This window comes from Scyliorhinus torazame, chromosome 17 (genome assembly GCF_047496885.1).
Source record: "Scyliorhinus torazame isolate Kashiwa2021f chromosome 17, sScyTor2.1, whole genome shotgun sequence".
In the NCBI taxonomy this organism is placed as follows: Eukaryota; Metazoa; Chordata; class Chondrichthyes; order Carcharhiniformes; family Scyliorhinidae; genus Scyliorhinus; species Scyliorhinus torazame.
In genome coordinates this window covers 151,159,666-151,180,460 of record NC_092723.1, presented here as the reverse complement: position 1 = coordinate 151,180,460, position 20,795 = coordinate 151,159,666, and the positions used below count along the sequence as shown (strand labels likewise).

The window sequence follows — 20,795 nt, the reverse complement described above, 5'->3', positions numbered from 1 at the left end:
TGTAGAGCGACATCTGCAATGGAGTATCAAATGACCACATGTAGATTTTCCTTAATGAGTCACATGTGACTAGTGCAACCTTAAATGGGACGCATCAACCCTAGCCTTGGTCCCACTGATCTTAAGTAGTGTTCTCCAGCACATTTCGGGCAGGCAAGTGTGGGTGTGCCATAAGAGTGACGATGGTGAAAGGGAACAGTGAAGTAGAGTCTTGATTCAAAACACTTCCACTTTGCATCCATTATCCCACCTCAGTCAGTACCGTCTCCCAGTGGCCAAGTCTGCCCGAGCACCGGTACAGGTGCAGCAGTCTTTGCCAAGTTCCTCACGGACTCCACATCCAGGAGAATGACTAGCTGATTGCAGTTAAAAATGCAAGTCAGCATGTTGAGATGGAATTTTGACGTGTTGCTGATTTCTCTGATTTTAGCCCCTTTCCTGCTACTGCAATTAGAATTCAGCCCAATTCCTCCATATGACAATTGACATACTTTTAGTTTCCAGTAATTAGATCCTGATAATAGTGCACAATTTTAAACATAATACAGCAATGCAGTAAATCTATCTAACATTGATAAGTTTGAAAAGAGCAAATTGTAAAGTACCATATAAGCCACATTTGTATATGAATTGTCCCTTTGATTCCCATTCTAGTTGAAAAAAAAAAAATTCTATTCTAGTTTTTTTAAAATCCTATGGTTTACCCGGTGTACAACATCGGTTTATATTCAGTGAATATAAAATCAATGATGGAGAGAATTAGAAAGCAGATTTTACATTTTTATTATATCCTTGTTAAAATCTAACATCTTTATGGTAAATTAATACTTTAAGCTAGTATTTTTTTCCCCTGTTTTTCTGGAACTTGATATGAAAAATAAGATGGAAAATTCTTGCTTTATCAGCAGCCAAAATAAAACTGGCATCCAGAGAGGTGCATGATTAATTGATCTGTGAAATACAAACCAAATGCTGCAGTTTCATGACTGCAATTTGTTATAAATTTAAGTGTAAATTATAAGCAGTTACATTCCTACCAGATCAGAAATGCTGGCTGCATAAATTGCTGCACATTTTCAGCCAAGTGTTTCTTACTCGCGTTTTCTAGTGTTGTAGCAGTGTGACAGATAAAACTAGTCCCTCTTTTCCCCCTCGCTTTGAGAGAGGAAGGTGGGAGTAGGCCAGACCAATAAATCAAAAAATACATATTCCCAGTGGGATAACAAGAGTACATTAAAAAGGCATGTGTTCCTTTCAATTCATGCAGGTCAATTTTCTTTTCTAAAAACTCACCTGTTTAGCCAAAAACTTGCCAGCTTTATATGCAACTAAGCCATTTTCAGCAAACACATAATCAAAGCTTGAAACAACTGGAAAGGAAAATAAAGCAGACGTGTTAGAATCGGATACAACCAAGATGGTTATTTTCCTGAAATGTCTCTGTGTTTCCTGAAGCCATAATAGCATAAATCTATCGTCCAGCTATTTACTTAATTAATATGGCCTGCTTTATTTATTGGTCCAATTCTGAACAACCTACACACCAGTAATTTAAAGCTGAAATACAAGAAATAAAACAACAGCCACTAAATATGTTGTGTTACACCAGACTTTATAACATTCTACAGCAAAGTAGATCACTCCTCATGTAATATAACTAAGCCTGGTAAAGTTAGTGGTTTACAAAGGTGTATGGAGATCAGGTGAATTGTCCAAAGTCACACAGAGACACTTGGTAAGTAATCTGATACAGTAACTGATCCGTAATCCCTCTTCCTTAGTCCAGATACACAAAGGCCAATTGCACCACTAAACTTGCTGACAACAGATGAATTCTACATTGAAAAGTTCATCGATCGTGTGTACATTTATGGAAATATAAATGTCCCACTGAGAGTCAGGAGCATAAACTGGGTAGGGCCTGGCAAAGATGGCCATCTATAAGTCCAGGATTGACTTGTGGAGGAGATTCCTCTGTCAACCTGCCTCTCTCTTCTACATTTTGTCCATGTCTGGGTAGCTGTGGAGAAGGAGCACATCTACCACCACCATTGCCACTGAGGAGGTTTGGTGGGTAGTACAAATAAGATTCTAAGTGTCCTTTGTTTTTGTTTAAGTTCCCCATTAGTCCTGCCAGTACCCTAAAAAGAGGGTACTGTTGTTAGTTTTTTCATTTAGTGACATAGGAGCAACTTAATATCCTTATGGTTTCAATCAAAAAGAAAACAGAGCAGCTCTTCTCAGTTCTCACTGGCAGATCCATGCACTAAGCTCAGTTTACAGCTTTCTGAACAAGCAGGCTTGATTTGCCAAAAAGCCTTTTTGGCTTTCCGGTTAATGTTGCACTCAAATTCTTAATGACCTTTCTTGGTTGACAAAAATGATCAATTGTGATGTTCATACCATCATTTAAAGGTTACATTCAGACTGTCAGATTTCAATTTCAAAATTTATATTGCTTTCTCTGAAGTCCGATTGCCATTCCTTCTCAACACCAACTAGCTGGCCAATTTGCCATGGTGGTATCAGACACAGTAAGGCTACTGTTGCTCCTGCCACGTCTGACATGGATGAGGGAAGAACTGATATGTTAAATATCAACTAATCACGACCTAAATTTTGTGAACAAAATCTTCTTGAAAGATAAATTCACCATCTTTTTGGCTTTGCATGAATGTGTTGCTTTGGTAATGGTGAAAGAGAATCAATTGTACTGGGGTTCTATGACTCCCTTTTAAGATGGAAAATTGACCCCAATGATTTTGGGGAGGAGACCAAAAACAGTCAAAGAAACTGGCAAGACTTGAGATGTTGAGATTCTCCTGACTGTAACAGCAGAACCTCATTCAAATATTTTCCTCCTCTCCAGCCAACTGACAGCCAGGAGGAAGCGCCTGCAATATTCTTGGGACAAATTCCTGGCAATCGAGAAGAGCCACAATTGTGGGGTGAGATGGAGGGTGTCCAGTTGGCCAGAGTCTTTCTTAAGGGTCATGGAGGTGTACTTCCTGGCCTACAAGGAGTGCTAAAAGACCCACTGAACCTGCGCGGACAACAGCTCCTGCCTGTTCAGGTGTAGGGAATCCCACAGCTCGAGCCTCCTCCTCATTTCTGTTAAAGTTGCACCACTGATCTGGTCAGCTTTGGTGCGGTAGGTAACTGGGACCACACATGCCTTTATCCTCAACTTTACATTCTAACTGGGTGGGAATAGGATTGCCTGGTCTCAATATTGCTGTTTAAAACCACGGCCAATGAATCAATATTTTGCCTACTTAACAACCAATGATACCCCAAACACTGATTCTGACACTTATCAACCAAAGATATAATACTAAGTCAGTATTATTTAGTAGACTGTAGTTGTGTATCTTTGAATTAGTGTTGTTTTTGAGATCTACAGTATTCGTGTTATTGGGGTCCAATGATTCAGTGAGCTAACATTAATGGGCTAAAATTGCAGCACCCAGACAAACTTCTCCCCCATTGAACTCCACAACAAAGAGGTAAAAAGCGTCTGGGAAAGGCTATCTCACATGACTTGGGGTGGTGGATGTGGTGCGACTGTCCTGGCCACGTTTTAAGCTTACCCAAAGTTAATATTTAAAATGAGCGCAAAATGCTCTCACAGAACACTAGAGGGCTTATCTTAAAAATAAAAGGTCTCCCATTTAAGACGGAAAATAGGTGGAATCGCAGACAGCAATGGAATATGTTCACTGCTGGATCAGTCAGATTTTTAAAGTTAAGTGGGGATACGTAAGGAAGTGGAATTAAGGTCATATTCAGGTCTGATCCAATGGCAGGGTAGGGGTTGAGGGCCGAATGGTACTTCTGCTCCTATTTTTTTATAATCTTATTTTCATTCTGACCTAGGAGGTGAATTCTGATAACACACATAACCTCAGAGATATTATGCAGTTGGAATTGGTTCTTACTCAATTACAGGGAAAGGAGCTAGCTGTTTGGTGGGTATCTGGTAAGTGGTCATGGTCTATTCCAGTCCTAAGGTTTAAAATAGTATACAGATTAATGGCAAAGTTAATAAAATACATAAAAAGCAACATAAATAAATACACAATATGGTTAAATATTAATTAAAATACATTAAGGACGGCAGGACAGGCACTGTCAAGGCTGCGGCATGTGGGAGCTCCTGGGTAAACACATCTGAAGTAAGTGTTTGCAGCTCAAGGATCTTCAGTTTAGAGTCATTCAGCAGGAAACTGAGCTGCAGACATTGTGACACATCAAGGAGGGGAAAGTTACCTGAATGCTTTGTATCGGGAGACAGTCACACCACTTTGGACTGTTTTTTCTGATTTGGTCAGTGGTCAGGAGCGTGTGACTGTGAGTAAAGAAGGGAACCCAGAAGGCAGGAGTGTCCAGTAGGTTTGAGGTTCTTTCAACAGGATTTGGCACATATACTCAGGGGTAGGAGAGGGAGAGGATCCAGTTGTCATGGTCCATGCAGATACTAACAACACAGGTAGAACTAGGGAAGACGTTCTGCATATAGGGTGTGAGGAACTAGGCATTAACTGAAGAAGCAAAACCTCAAAGGTTATAATCACTGAATTATTACCCAAGTTGCATGCAAATTTGCATAGGGTACAGACAATTAGCGAGATGGATACATGGCTCAAAGACTTTTGTGGGAGAAGTGGATTCCAGTTTGTTGGACACAGGCATCACTACTTGGGAAAGTGGGGCTTTACCGGTGGGGTGGTCTAAACTTGAACCCTGTTGGGACAGTGTTCTAGTGAACCATATAACTAGGGAAGTAGAGAGGTTTTAAAAATAAATAAGTGGGGGCAAAAGATTACATTTGGAAAGATGTGGTATGTCAGAGTCGAGGCAAGGTCGGAAAGAAAATAGTAATATGGGAAATGAGTCAGAATGGCAGGTAGCAAACAGAAAAAAAATCTAAGAATGTACCAACAATATGAATAGATGTTACAAAGACAATATTAATGACTCTGCATCTGAATGCACATAATATTCATAACAAAGTAAATGATTTGATAGCACACATTGAAGTAAATAAATATATATATTTATTTCCAATTAAGGGGCAATTTAGCGTGGCCAATCCACCTAGCTTGCACATCTTTGGGTTGTGGGGGCGAAACCCACGCAAACACGGGGAGAATGTGCAAACTCCACACGGACAGTGACCCAGCGCCAGGATAGAACCTGGACCTCAGCGCTGTGAGGCAGCAGGGCTAACCCACTGCGCCACCGTGCTGCCCTCAAAGTAAATAAATATGATCTGCTGGCCATTATAGAGACATGGCTGCAGGATGACAAGGATTTGGTCCTGAATATCGAGGGGTGTATGACATTCACCCACTGTTAATCAAGAATGGAATTGGTGTAATAGTTGGTGATGACCTTGGTTCAGGAGATCAGGATGGAGAATCGGTTTGGGCGGAGAAGAGGAATATTAGGTGAAAGAAATAACTAGGGGGAATGGTTTACAGGTCCCCTAACAATAAGCACAATGTAGAACAAATATACAAGGTGGTAAGAAGGCATATGGGATACTTGTCTTTATTAGCCGAGACACAGAATACTAAGGTGTGGAGATGCCGGCGTTGGATTTTCACCTGAGGAAGGAGCTGTGTTCCGAAAGCTAGTGATTCGAAAAAAAACTGTTGGACTACTGTGTGTAGCTCTGATCATCACACTATAAGAAGGATGTGTTTGCATTAGAGAGGGTGCAGAGGAGATTCACCAGGATGTTACCTGGGCGGGAGCGTTCAGTCACAAGAGGCTGGGGTTGTTTTCCTTAGAGCAGGGGAGGCTGAGGGGTAAACCTCATCAAGGTGTGCAATATTATGAGGGACATAGATAGTAAGAAACTTTGCCCTTAGTAGAGGGGTATAGATTTAAGCCAAGAAGGAGGTTTGAGGAAAAAAGGTTTCACCCAGAGGGTGGTGAGAATCTGGAACTCACTGCCTGAAAGGGTGGTGGAATTTTAGCAAATAGGTACAGCCCAATTGGAAACAGACTGAATAATGAATACAGCGTGAGGCTATCACCATGTTTCTGCGAGTAATTTTCAAACGTTCATGGACTGAACCTCCATTAGGTCATGTCTATTTACCCATTGGTGTTTTGTAAACTCGGATGCCGGAAGTGCCACGTCGTCTTTGCTGTCCTGATTGGTGAAGAAGGCAGTACAGGTAACCAATCAGAAACAAACTTTCAGTTTTCCATGATGCTGATTAAGTTGAAATTTATTTTTAAAATCGGAAATAGGTCACAGGCGTACACAGGGTTTGTTACTGACAAGTTTTACAGCAATCGCCTTTACATGTGTATGAGCCCGAGCGTGTAAACTGGGGACAGTAGATAAGGTGTGAAGCTGGGCACCGTCCCCTGTTCAGAAGGAATGACTCACCCTCGTCTCCCAGCTGCTCTTTAATTTTAGCGAAATCAGAACCGCCCACAACTCCAACTTTCACCTTTTCCCTTAACCGTTCTGTAAATTCCGCCATGTCCGGAGTAATTTTCTAAAGTGCGACATTGGGGGAAGGGAAACACAGCAGGGTGTAAATCAGTGGAAGATGCCGGCATAAAAAAAGACCACAATTTCCAAACTAAATACACACCCGCTTTCTAGACATGTATCTTTCAATGGCAAACTTCGCTGGAACAAGGTTTCCAAGAAATCTTTTAACACAAGAAAAAGGCGTCAACGCGTGCACCGGAGAGTATAGTGGATGTTGCTGGGAATTACATTCTAGCCTTGTTTATAGTTTAGTTCTTTATTACTGTGCCTCCAAAAGCAAGGAATGTCTATTAGTTTTCTTTCTTTGGTGACACCGGTGGTTTTCTTTAGAAAATGAATCAGCCAAGAGGCGTCACTGTGTAACCAGATCCTGGGCCGGTCCCCTCGGGATCCCTCTCCGTCCACACACCGGTCCCCTGGATCTCTCCCCCACCCCCAGTCTCAAACAGATCACCCGTGATCCGCTCCCCATTCATAAACGATCCAGGGATCTCTCCCCATTCACAGACCGGTCCCCAGCTCTCCACCCATTCGCAATATCATACTGAGGAGACCTCTTCAGGGACCACTGGCGATAGGCCCGGGAATTGCCCTTCTTCCTGTCCAGTCTGATGAGCAGAGACATACCTGCCGGGCTTCAGTGAGGGTACCGTCCACATCAAAGAGACACAGGGTCCCGCCACTGCTGCACTCTCTCTCCTCCGCGGCCATTTTGCTTCTGGCTTGCCAACGGCTCCAGGAAGGGCTCCCAGTGCGCACGCACCATCGAGCTGGCCCCTGGGAAGTGTAGTCTCGGACGGGGATTGGCCCCGGGCCAGGGTGTTACCGCGCAACCGACTACAACTCCCAGAATGCACAGCCCTGGAGGCTGCTGGCTCAACTGAGGAAGCTCATGGCCGGTAGATAAGTGAGCTGCTTGGCAAATACCTGCCCGCTTCCCTGGGCAACTTCGGTTTGACGCACGCGTCATGTCGTGGCTTCTCCTGGGTGGTGGTGGAAGCAGGTGTCTGTCCCCGGGCCGGGTAGGTGTCTCTCTTTCCCTCTTCAAGGCCCGGTTGCCCCACAGCCTGGAGTGGAACCAGTAGCCAGTCTTCCTCCATGTCATTGCACTAAGGAGGGAGAGATTGCAAAGTCGAATATACTCTGCGTATTCGGGCACTGCTCGGTCATTACCAAACATAATGCAATTTACTGACTATGGACACTTACCCCACCCCGGCTTGGACACTGCCCGGATTGGGTACCAATTTTTACTGAAATGAATCTGGGATGTGCAGGGTGAACACACAACAATGTGGTTCGGATGGAAAACGTCGGTTGTGTAGTGTACTGAAGCACAATATTTTAACAGCCTATAATCAACAGCTTTTTCATGGGCTGTGAGCTATTGGCAAGAACAATATTTATCGTCCTTGAAAAGGTGGTGCTGAACCACGGCAATCCTATCAGGTGTAGGTGCAACCAGGTTGAAAGGAGCTTTCAGTTTTTTTAATCCAGTGAGAGTGAAGGAGTGGCAATGTAGTTCCAAGTCATGACTGTGTGGGGGTTGCTAACTGCCAATGATGATGCGGAGATGCTGGCGTTGGACTGGGGTGAGCACAGTAAGAAGTCTTACAACACCAGGTTAAAGTCCAACAGGTTTGTTTCAAATCACTAGCTTTCGGAGCACTGCTCCTTCACCTGAGGAAGGAACAGTGCTCCGAAAGCTAGTGATTTGAAACAAACCTGTTGGACTTTAACCTGGTGTTGTAAGACTTTTTACTGTGCCAATGATGGAGGGTGTGAACATTCATTTAAGGTGGTGAATGGGTTGGCAGTTAAGTTAGGTGCTTTGCCCTGGGTCGTGTTGAGCTTCAGTCCAAAGATGTGCAGGTGGGTGGATTGGCCATGATCAATATGTGGGATTATGGGGATAGGATGAGGGGAGCGGGCCTAGGTAGAGCGCTCTTTCAGATGGTGGGAGCAGACTTGATGGGCCAAATGGCCTTGTTCTACACTACAGATTCTTCTATGGATCCTTTGATGTTGTTGGAGCTAGACATATCCACAAGTGCAGAATAATCCACCTCATTCCTCACTTGTGACTTGTAGATGATGGACAGGCTTTGGGGAGTCAGGCGGTGAGTTATTCTACCCACAGAATTCTCAGCCTATACCTCTTGCAGTGACCGTATCTATATAAAAACAAATAGAATGATACGGACCTAAAACGTTAAACAGTGTTTCTTTCCACAGAACCTGCTGAGTATTTCCAGCATTTTCTGTTTTTTATTTCAGATTTCCAGCATACGTCGTAAACTGCTTTTTAAGATTAGTTCTATGGCTAGTCTAGTAAAGTATCTGGTCAACGGTAGCCACCAGGACGTTGTTGGTTGCATATAGAACATAGAGTGCTGAAGGAGGCCATTCGGCCCATCGAGTCTGCACCGGCCCACTTAAGCCCTCACTTCCACCCTATCCCCGTAACCCAATAACCCCATCTAACCGTTTTGGACACTAAGGGCAATTTAGCATGGCCAATCCACCTAACCGGCACATGTTTGGACTGTGGGAGGAAACCGGAGCACCCGGAGGAAACCCACGCAGACACGGGGAGTACATGCAGACTCCTCACAGGCAGTTACCCAGCGGGGAATTGAACCTGGGATGTTGGCGCTGTGAAGCCACAGTGCTAGCCCCTTGTGCCGCCCGCAAATATACACAAAATGCAAATATAAATACTACAGATGTGATGCTGTTTAAAATACTGTAATACAATAACATTATTCAATAATGTTAGTTTTTCATATCCACAATCTTTCCTGCTAAGTCTGTGTTCACGCAACTTTGCAAGAAAAAAGTAACAGAATTTCAACAAAGACATGGTACCAGTGTAGCTTAAGTTTAGTGTTCTTCTATAGATGTCCTGTCTTGATTTGAAACGGAAAATACTTATGAGATTACTAGACATAAAACAGCTGTTTCTAGTTGGTCGTAAATATGGACATTTCTTTGAAAGCTGCTTGTTTTAAAGGAGTTTTCACTTTACGCTGAATCTTACATATATTCGGTCCTACGGTAATCAGTCAGCATCATAGCCGTGACAACAGCATTTACGTTTTCCATCTATGATATAATTTAAAGTAATAATAGAAATGATTTGAATGTTCCTCTGTAATGGATTAATTTGTTTAGACATTTAGCGGACACCATTATCTAAGACTAATATTACATAAGTTATACTGTACATGATTCAACATACAAAATTTTTAAACTTGATTGTCCGGGGACTAGGTTTATGAACAGGAAACCTTTTTAAAGATGTTATTGGCTCAGGGACACAGTACCTTATCTGAAGGTTACAATTCGTTGATGTCTGTTTTGCAGTTGTAGTCTACATGTGCAATCATCAACATCCTGGCGATTTACCACTGATGAGATACGTAACTAGGCTAGCCAAATAAATAACGTTGAAAAGCAGTATGTTGCAGATGCTGGAGATCTGAAATAAATGCAGAAAATGCTAGAAATACTTGTATTGCAACATCTGTGAGGAGAAAGACTGTAATGTTTCAGTTAATGACTGACCCGCCATTTGTTTTTATGTAAACACTCTCTAAAATGGGGAGGTACAGTCACCCTATGCTCATCCTATTATCCATAGGTGATATCAAATGTGCTGAATTATTTTTAAATATATAAATATTTTGTGTGAATAATACATATTTCTGAATCTGGGGTACCAAAAGAACGGCCAAACACTGATCCAAATCTCAAATATTGGTAACTTTATTTGGACAAATATGGAAACTTGTTTGTATCATTGACAATTTAAGTAATTTTGCAATCATCCATAATTACGTTCCGTTTAGATTTTGTTGTAAACCTCAATTTTCTTAATTGTTGCTTAATTATCATTGTTATATAATATCCCAGTTCTTGGATGTGATTTATTTAAGCAACAGTTCATTGATATTTGTTGTAAAGGAGAGTTTTGAATTCCACACTAAAGGCTTAACTTTTATGGACTGATTTCTTTTGTGTTGTTTAGGTCATGGTTTTTCAGAACACACTCCGCTTTTGTCAAACAAGTTGCAAGTCAAGATCTTTGTTATCTATTTGTGCCTCAAGTACCCAAAAAAGGGCAATTATATTTGGTTGGTTCAAGACTTGTGCTGTGGTGCATCTTCAAGCTGTGAAGCTCCATCATAAGGCACATGAAAGGCATCTTCTAGCAGGAGGACAGATTCAACAGCGGCACATGTCTGTTGAATCCCAGGAACACCGGGCACAGCCAAAGGCTAAATTTACAGATCATGAACACTTCACAACGATATACAGGTTTCAAGGAATAAGATTCTTGAGAGCTATTTCTCAGCTAAAAGTACTTCAGACTGGCATAACTGTAGCCCTGCTACCCACAGTTTATTATTTTTACCTGCAGGAGCAGGTGCAATATGCTGTACTTAGCTATATCACTGGATTATCAGGTTTTGCTATAGCTATGCTTTATTCCATGAGTTACTATCTAAGACATTTCATAGGGATGCTGTATCTAAATGACTCAGGCACCATTCTGAAGGTTTCACATCTAACCTTTTGGGGAAGGAGGAATGATTTTTATGTCCCTGTTAAAGATGTCATGCCCCTTGGAGACACGGGGGACGCAGTAAATGAAATTATTCTACAGTTCAAACAGTACAATAGCACTGAGGTTTTCTATTTTACAATTAAGTTTGGTAAGGTAGTTGATAAGCAAAAATTCCTGCAAGTGTTTGGAGGAATTAAATAAATAAGCCCACTCACTGGCCTCTTGGTGCAATTTGTAAAGCGATATGTTGGACAAAGTTCATATTTGTATAAATGTTTAAATGTATCCATTTAGTGACTGCAAAGTCCCTAAGCCAAGCAGTTTCTCCTAGTCTTGTGTTGAGTGTGGATAGACTTCTGCTGAGTCTGTGGATTGGACATTCTCTATGATGTGGTGCATAGCTCTCTCTCCCACAGGCACTTGGGTGGGGGTGGGGGGGGGGTGGGGGCTGCTGACACTGATGCTCCATCTGTGACGGTTGGCCAAGCAGGGGCTGTGGCTTGTCCGGAACCTGTTGAGGATGGGCCACTCCTTGGAAGGTTGAAATCAGGCAGCTGTTAGGATGGGTTGGAGACCAGATACTTGTTTGCCATGTCCAATGATTCTCATTCATCTGTTCAGGTGGAATTTGAGTTGAAGACCTTTGTGGGAGGGCTTCTTGATGGGTGCGGCACCTTGGGTTGAATGAATAGATCAGCGTGAAGTGACAGATGGGGGGCATTACAAATCTTTTCTATCATTTTGTTGATTGTTGCAAGAGATGTGGAGGAGTGATATTTGCCAGGACAGGAAGCTTAAGTATAGGGCTTGGCTTGAGTGACCATGTGTCGCAGTATTGTTTAAATTTAGACAAGTCCTCGTTTAAGATCCGATCCAAGGTGTCAAATTTGGGTGCTTGACCTGCTTAACCATTTATTAGATACCCAATTTCATGCAGTATGAATGTATATAATGAGCTAAGTACAACTGTCTCATTGTCCAGTAATTGGAGCTAACTTGAGGTTTGAGCTTTCTATCTTTACCCTTAAGTTCATGGCAGTCAGGTAGTTTCCATATGTAGAAATCACCAACTTGTATTTATGTAGCACTTTCAGTATTCTCAAATGTCCCAGGGTACCACTGGCAAGAGGGAGTGTGATGAATAAAAGCAGAATACTGCAATGATGGAAATCTGAAATAAAAGACAGGAAATGCTAGAAAAGCTCAGCACATCAGAATTTGTGGAGAAAGAATCAAAGTTAATGTTTCAAGTCCATAAGACTTCTTCTGTCTACTTGCATAGAGTGTCTCCATGACCTCCCTTATTTAGCAGTGCACTGCAAGATATTTCTTGTATCTCCTGAAGGAGCCAGATACATAAAAGTTAAGAAACGTAGATAGTGCAGTCCCTGCCCTGTCTTGGGGTTGCAGTATGGCTGTAACAATTGGTCATAAACTCTTTAGTGAAACAAAGAGCATTAATTGTCACCGAGGTTGTGGGGGGAGAATTGCTCCCTAAAGACTCTCAGCGGACATGGCATCCTGCTGAAAGCCCTTCTCCAACTTCTGTTCCTCCTTCTAGGAGCTTGTCCTGTGCTGCGTGGTATCTGTCCATTATCCCAGAGGAAGGTCAACCAAGCTATCTGCATGCAACTTTTATCAGCACAGGCTTTAAAAGATACTTCGGCATCAGATGGGTCATTCCCTGTATATGACTAAAACTTTAATACAGGGAAGTTCCAATTCAATTCTACCAGCAGCCAAAAGAAAAAATCCAGCAACTATCTTGTAAGTGGTTCGCCACTTACAGGGACATTGATAGGGGCATTAATGCACTTTAACATCATCTTCAGCCGTGCGAGGTTAAGGGAACAGGCTGGAGTGTGGTATTTAAATATTGCAACGCTGGCATCAGATCTGCATTACTTACTGACTAACAATCTACCTGCTCTGCATGCTGCCAGCAGTCATTCTTTACCAAGATGTCATCTAATGCATTTCATGTCAGACCTATGCTGGGCATCTTGGATGCCAGGTTTCAAGCATTAGACCACTAAGCACCTAAAAATAGAAACTACAGAACCCAATGTTATAACATGGCTGGTTAACTTTACTTTGGGGTTAAAATTTTGAGCAATAAATTAAAATCTGCTGGATGGCTAACTTTTGTCCCGAATCTTTGAAGCAGATTAAGTATTTGTCAACAAACCTAACTATTAGAAGATGGATTTTTGACTTCCGGTTGCGGCAATGCTCAGCTAAGCCGCACGTTTCGGCGGCTCCAGCTGTGACGGACTTTCGGGCTCTTTTTGAGAGCCCCAACGGGAATTCTTCGCGACGAAACCCGGTGTGGGGTGAAGCAACAGGGAGTCCCCCGCCCCCGCCAGTGTGAAAGAAAAAGATCGGCGGCGGTGGCCAGATCACGGAGGATCCTCGAGGGCAGCGGCAGAGGAAAGAAAGAAACAAGATGGCGTCGAAGGGAGCCCAGGCGACATGGGGACCGGACCAGGATGAATTTCTAAGACGGTGTGTGGAGGTGTTAAAAAAGGAGGTGCTGGCCCCGATGTTACAGGCAATCGAGGGGCTTAAAGAGACAAAAGGCCCAGGGGATAGAGCTCCGTGTGGTGGAGCGGAAGGTAACTGACAACGAGGACGAGATACTGGGCCTAGCGGTCAAAATGCAGACGCACGAGGCGCTTCATAAGAAGTGCATCGAAAGAATTGAAGTCTAGATCAAGGAGAAGGAACCTCCGGATCCTGGGTCTCCCCGAGGGAGTGGAAGGAGCTGACGGCGGGGCTTATGCGAGCACGATGCTACGTTCGCTAATGGGAGCTGAGGCCCCCTCGGAAGTGGAAGGGGCCCACCGGGTCCCTGCGAGGAGACCAAAGGCTGGAGAACCACCCAGGGCGATGGTCGTGCGATTTCACCGCTTCAACGGCAGAGAGATTGTTTTGAGCTGGGCCAAGAAGGCTCGAAGTAGCAGATGGGAGAATGCGGTGATACGAGTGTATCAGGACTGGAGTGCGGAGGTGGGGAGAAGGAGGGCGAGTTTCAATCGAGCGAAGCAGGTGGTGCATAAGAAGAAAGTAAAGTTCAGGATGTTGCAGCCGGCGCGATTATGGGTCACGTACCAGGATAGACATTACTATTTTGAAACGTCGGAAGAAGCATGGACCTTCATTCAAAAAGAGAAACTGGACCAGAACTGAGGGCCTTATGTTGGAGGGGAGACGACAATGTTGATGCATAGAGGTGTAAATTGGGGAGGGGGGACACTGAGAAATGTGGGCGCCACTGGGGGGGAAAAAGAGACACAGGCGGGGGATGGGGAATGGGAACGGGGCTGTAGGGGGAGCTGCGCCATAGGGGACGGGATGGTTCTAGAAAGTGCGGGGTTTTTTTTTTCTTCCCGTGCCAGAGAGATGATGGCGGGAAGATAGGCGCAAGGAGGATGGGAGTTCCACACACACGGGGGGGGGGGGGGGTCAAGGAGAGAGCGGGAGAAGCCGGGGTCAGTTGAAGTCAGCTGACTTTCGGAAGCAATATGGGGGGAGTAACCATGCTAGATGGGGATCTAGCGGGGGGGGGGGGGGGCGGAGGGAGGGGGGAACAACTGGGTTGCTGCTGCTGAGATCGAAAGGGAGCTGGTAAGAGAAAAGGTGGTCGAGGCGGGAATGCGCCGCTTGGGGGGACATGTGGGTGCGTGGGACTGGCCCAGAGAGGGTGATGGCTAGTCGACAGGGGAGGGGGGCGGGCAGCCCCCCCAGCCTGGCTGATCACATGGAACGTGAGAGGCCTAAATGGGCCAATTAAGAGGGCCCAAGTGTTCGCGCACTTAAAAGGACTGAAGGCAGACGTGGCCATGCTTCAAGAGACGCATCTGAAGGTGGCGGACCAGGTTAGGTTAAGGAAAGGATGGGTGGGACAGGTGTTCCACTCAGGGCTGGACGCAAAGAATAGAGGGGTGGGCATATTGGTGGGGAAACGGGTGTCGTTCGAGGCTAGGAACATTGTAGCGGACAGCGGTGGCAGATATGTGATGGTGAGTGGCAGACTGCAGGGAATGGAGGTCATGCTGGTCAATGTATATGCCCCGAACTGGGATGATGCGGGATTTATGAAGCGGATGCTGGGATCGGACCTGGAGGTAGGAAACCTGGTAATGGGGGGGGACTTCAACACCGTGCTGGACCCAGGGTTAGATAGATCTAGATCCAGGACCGGAAGAAGGCCGGCAGCGGCCAAGGTGCTCAGTGGGTTAATGGACCAAATGGGGGGAGTGGATCCGTGGATATTTGATAGGCCGCTGGCCAAAGAGTTCTCCTTTTCCTCCCATGTCCATAAGGTATACTCCCGGACAGATTTCTTCGTTTTGGGAAGGTCACTGATTTCGAGGGTGGAAGGAACGGAGTACTCGGCCATAGCTGTTTCAGACCATGCCCCACATTGGGTGGATCCTCTCCACTAGGAGAGGAGAGGGAACAGCACCCACTCTGGCGACTGGATGTGGGATTATTGGCGGATGAGGGAGTCTGCGGAAGGGTGCGGGGATGTATCGAAAGGTACCTGGAGGCCAATGATGATGGGGAGGTCCGAGTGGGGGTAGTATGGGAAGCGCTGAAGGCGGTGGTCAGGGGAGAGTTGATCTCCATCAGGGCTCACAAGGGAAAACAGAGGCCAAAGAGAGGGAAAGATTACTGGGGGAGATTTTGAGTGTGGATAAAAGATAAGCGGAGGCCCTGGACGAAGGACTATATCGGGAGAGGCAAAGTCTCCAGACGGAGTTTGACCTGCTGACCACAGGGAAGGCAGAGGCACAGTGGAGGAAGGCACAGGGGATGAGATATGAATATGGGGAAAAGGCGAGTCGCCCGTTGGCCCACCAGCTTCGTAAGAGGACAGCGGCGAGGGAAATAGGAGGAGTTAGGGATGAAACGGGAACTACGGTGCGGAGAGCAGGGAAGGTAAATGAGGTGTTTAAGATCTTTTATGGGAGGTTATGTAGGTCCCAGCCCCCGGAGGGAAAAGAGGGGATGCAGCAGTTTCTGGACCAACTAAGGTTCCCGCGGGTGGAGGAGCAGGAGGTGGCAGGCCTGGGGGCGCCAATTGGGGTGGACGAGGTGACCAAAAGGCTGGGGAACATGCAGGCAGGGAAAGCCCCGGGACCTGACGGTTCCCGGTGGAATTTTACAAGAAATACGTGGACTTGTTGGCCCCGCTGCTGGTAAGAACCTTTAACGAGGCCAGAGAAGGGGGGACTCTACCCCCGACAATGTCGGAGGCGACGATATCACTAATCCTGAAGCGAGATAAAGATCCGCTGCAATGCGGGTCTTATAGGCCTATCTCGCTCCTGAATGTGGACGCCAAAGTGCTGACAATGAGGATAGAGGATTGTGTCCCGGGGGTGGTGCACGAAGATCAGACAGGGTTCGTAAAGGGGAGACAATTGAATGTCAACGTGCGACAGCTATTGGGGGTGATAATGATGCCCCCAGCAGAGGGGGAGGCAGAGATAGTGGCGGCAATGGATGCAGAGAAGGCATTTGATAGGGTAGAGGGGGAGTATTTATGGGAGGTGCTGAGGAGGTTTGGGTTCGGGGAGGGGTTTGTCAGCTGGGTTAAACTATGGGGCCCCAATGGCAAGTGTAGTCAGAAATCGGTAAAGATCGGAGTATTTTCAGCTACATAGGGGAAGACAGGGGTGCCCTCTGTCCGCATTACTGTTCGCGCTGGCAATTGAACCACTGGCCATAGCGCTGAGAGACTCCAGGAAATGGAGAGGGGTGGTTAGAGGGGAAGAGGAACATCGAGTGTCACTCTACGCAGATGACCTACTGCTGTCTGTGGCGGATCCAGTGGGGGGGATGACAGAGGTTATGCAGATATTGAGGGAGTTTGGCGATTTCTCGGGATATAGGCTTAACATGGGAAAGAGTGAGCTTTTCGTCATACACCCTGGGGACCAGAGTAGAGGGATAGATTGCCTGCCGCTAAGAAGAGTGGAAAGAAACTTCCGATACCTGGGGATTCAGATAGCCAGGAGCTGGGGAACCTTACACAAGCTCAATCTGACACGGCTGGTGGAGCAAATGGAAGAGGATTTCAAAAGGTGGGATATGCAGCCGCTGTCACTGGCGGGCAGAGTGCAGGCGATTAAGATGATGGTCCTCCCGAGGTTCCTATTTGTGTTTCAATGTCTCCCCATATTGATCACTAAGGCCTTTTTCAAGAAAATAGATAGCATCATGAGCTTCGTGTGGGCAGGGAAGGCCCCGAAGGTAAGGAGGGGGTTCCTTAGCAGGGACAGAGGGGGACTGGCGTTGCCGAATTTGGGCGACTATTACTGGGCCGCCCATGTGGCGATGATCCGTAAGTGGATGATAGAGGGAGAGGGGGCGACGTGGAAAAGGCTGGAGATGGCGTCCTGTAAAGGAACAAGCTTAAAAGCGCTGGTGACGGTGCCACTACCGCTCTCCCCGAAAAGGTTTACCACGAACCCAGTGGTGGCGGCAACATTAAGTATCTGGGGGCAATGGAGGCGACAGAAGGGTTGTGTTGGGAGCCTCGGTATGGTCCCCGATCAGGAACAACCAGAGGATTGCCCCAGGGAGGTTGGACGGAGGGTTCCAGAGCTGGCACCGGGCAGGAATTAGGAGAGTGGGAGACTTATTTATAGATGGGACGTTTGGGAGCGCTAGAGGAAAAGTATGAGCTGCCTCCGGGGAATATCTTTAGGTATATGCAGGTGAGGGCGTTCACGAGACAACAGGTGAGGGAATTTCCGCTGCTCCCGACACAGGGGATCCAGGATAGAGTGCTTTCGGGGGTGTTGGTCGGGGAGGGCAAAGTGTCCGAAATATACCGGGAGATGAGAGAAGAGGGGGAGGAGCTGGTAGAAGAGCTGAAAGGAAAATGGGAAGAAGAGCTCGGGGAGGAGATTGAGGAGAGTTTGTGGGCTGATGCCCTAAGTAGGGTAAATTCCTCTTCCTCGTGTGCCAGGCTTAGCCTGATCCAATTTAAGATGCTACGTAGAGCACATATAACGGGAGCGAGGTTGAGCAGGTTCTTCGGAGTGGAGGACAGGTGCGGGGGAAGCCCGGCGAACCACACACATATGTTTTGGTCGTGTCCGGCACTGGAGGAGTATTGGAGGGGAGTGGCGGGAGTGATCTCGAAGGTGGTGAAGGTCCGGGTCATGCCAAGCTGGGGGTTAGCTATATTTGGGGTAGCGGATGAGCCGGGAGTGCAGGAGGCGAAAGAGGCCGATATTGTGGCCTTTGCATCCCTGGTAGACTGGCGAAGGATTTTACTCGTGGAAGGAAGCGAAACCCCCGGCGTGGAGGCCTGGATAAACGATATGGCAGGGTTCATAAAACTGGAGCGGATGAAGTTTGCGCTGAGAGGATCGGCTCAGGGGTTCTCCAGGCGGTGGCAACCGTTCCTCGACTAGCGGAACGTTAGGGGGAAAATAGATAGCCAGCAGCAGCCCAGAGGGGGGGGGGTGGGAATTGTTTTTGTTCTAGATGGGGTGGAAAGGTGGGGGGGGGAGCACTATTTTGTTAGTTCACTATTATTTAAATAATGTTATCTGTTAGTTATCATGTTACCATTTTTGTTGATTTGTAAGGAGGAAAAATTGTGTTTGAAAACTTTAATAAAATATATTTAATATTTTTTTTTTAAAAGATGGATTTTTATTTAATTTCCTCTTGGTGCCAAATCCCATATCGATTATTATAACTATTCAAGACCTTCAGGTGAGCAATCATTTTGGAGATGATGTCACTCATTGCTAATTTTAGCCCACAACCAAATGGAGCCTGGGATTTATGAATAAGAGGTTTCCAGTACCTTTGAGAGAGGTTTTGTGGCAGGGTGGCAAGTGCCCTGACTGAGTTAGAAACTCTGGGTTTGGGTTCTACTCCAGAACTGATGGTAACAGAAGGTGTGTTCATAACGTGGCCAAACGGGTTGGTTATCAACCGGTAGAATCTTCCAATACACTGATGGTGGGCAGTAAGAGCAGGAGCGTCCCATGCTTGATGTAAAGTGGCACCCCTCAAGCTATAGCTTCTGGTAACTGGTTAGTGTCCTTTCCAGGAAAAAAAAGCAAGCTATGAAGATGGACTTAAGCAGGTGCATTTTGTCTACTTTGTATGTTATTAGATGTGGGAAAGCCTCAAGTACCTTTTGAGCTCAGACAGACACAGCAGATTGAGCAATCTCAACAGTCAACAAATTTCTTTGTCCTTCGCGGCATGGTGGCACAGTGGTTAGCACTGCTGCATCACAGCTTCAGGACCAAGGTTCAATTTCAGTCTTGGGTGACCGTGTTGAGTTTGCACTTTTTCCCTGTGTCTGCATGAGTTTCTTCTGGGTGCACCGGTTTCCTCCCACAGTCTGAAGATGTGCAGGTTAGGTCAATTGGCCATGCTAATTTGCCCTTTAGTGTCCAAAATGTTAGGTGGGGTTACTGGGTTGCGGGGTCCTGGTCCAATCCATATAATGTCGGGGGGACCTTGCTGTCACCTTCCCACACTGGAAGCCGTCGAAAGTTTCCATTGGGGCCCCTCTGAAGAGCCCAAAAGTCCGTTCCCGGCGGGAGCTGCCGAACGTGCGACCTACCTAGGCATAGCCACAACTGGATGTCCTGCTGAGTGATATTAAAGCACTAGTTAAATTAATTTGAAATAAACACTTGAATTATTGTTAGATTGAGTTACAATTAACTACATGGCCCTGACGCTAGATGCTCTCTGGATATCTCCCTGCAGATTAATAGTTACAAGCCAGAAGAAAGAAAACAAAATGATAGGGAAAAAGCACCTCCTCCCACTCTGCACCGAATTACCTCACTGCAGCAAATTCCAAAGTTCCCATCCCCACTTTGGCTGTCTCTCACTCAGGATGTCTTGACTTCACCCTGTGCAAGAACTGAACCGTTGTTAGAGATGGTGATATTATTTTAATCAAAATTGGTGGTTGAGACTTTTGAGGCTATCCGACCCAGGAACATTGATGTTTAAATTAAATATGAAAGCTGTGTTGTATGCAGCTGCAGGATAGTTTTGTCCATCACTGGTTACAAATGCAGTGGAGTCGAACACTAAAAGCTATGGGGATGTTTGGCAATGAGCACAAAAGTCCTAAAATGAATTCAAACAAATAAACAAGCATTTTTAAAAGCTATGCTTTGCTTAATGTCGTCAGAGCTCTGCAGAAATTTTACATATCCAAAAAATATAGAGAGAGATCATGCCTTGGATACGAAGATAATGAGTTGATATGTTTTTAAAATGCAAATTGTGTTAGCCTGAAGTGTTTTGCAGGCTACAAACTGACATTGATTGACAATACCTCCTACTGACATGCAGAGAACTGAGCCAACATGCTTAGTTTATATGCTTTGTCAGGTGGACTTTGTTTAATTCTCCAAGTAATCATGGGGAGAAGTCAGAATTTTAAGAGACTTGAATTGTTTTATTGCTAAATGATCAGGAAAAGAGGACATAATGATTCCACAAAAACCATAACTGAGTGAAGTGTTATGGGTGTAGAGAACCCCAAAGTGTATCATGGAGTTCACCTGACCCACAACCTTTAATAGATTGTAGTATGGGGAGCACACGGCCCACTCGACAGATGTGGTACAGCAGAAATCAAAGTATTTTTTAAAGCAAAACAATGTTTATTCTATGAACTCAAGTTAACCTTTCTAAAACATA

The 20,795-nt window shown here is 45.5% G+C and overlaps 2 protein-coding genes across 2 annotated transcripts in view; one reads left to right on the top strand and one right to left on the bottom strand.

Moving 5' to 3' along the window:
- The window catches only part of pmm2 (phosphomannomutase 2), a 30,597-nt gene extending 23,318 nt beyond the window's left edge, over window positions 1-7,279 (bottom strand). The window contains exons 1-3 of the mRNA XM_072481281.1: window positions 7,145-7,279; window positions 6,407-6,518; window positions 1,294-1,370 (exon numbers count right to left, since the gene is read on the bottom strand). Coding sequence (XP_072337382.1) covers window positions 1,294-1,370; window positions 6,407-6,518; window positions 7,145-7,228 — 273 coding nt within the window. The 5' untranslated portion in view covers window positions 7,229-7,279. The remainder of the gene's footprint in view (window positions 1-1,293; window positions 1,371-6,406; window positions 6,519-7,144) is intronic.
- Window positions 7,280-7,359: 80 nt separating this feature from the next.
- tmem186 (transmembrane protein 186) lies at window positions 7,360-13,229 on the top strand. The gene is made up of 2 exons (XM_072481279.1): window positions 7,360-7,539; window positions 10,548-13,229. Exons 1-2 carry the CDS (start codon window positions 7,486-7,488, stop codon window positions 11,286-11,288), a joined length of 795 nt encoding a protein of 264 aa, XP_072337380.1. The 5' UTR covers window positions 7,360-7,485; the 3' UTR covers window positions 11,289-13,229.
- Window positions 13,230-20,795: the final 7,566 nt, after the last annotated feature.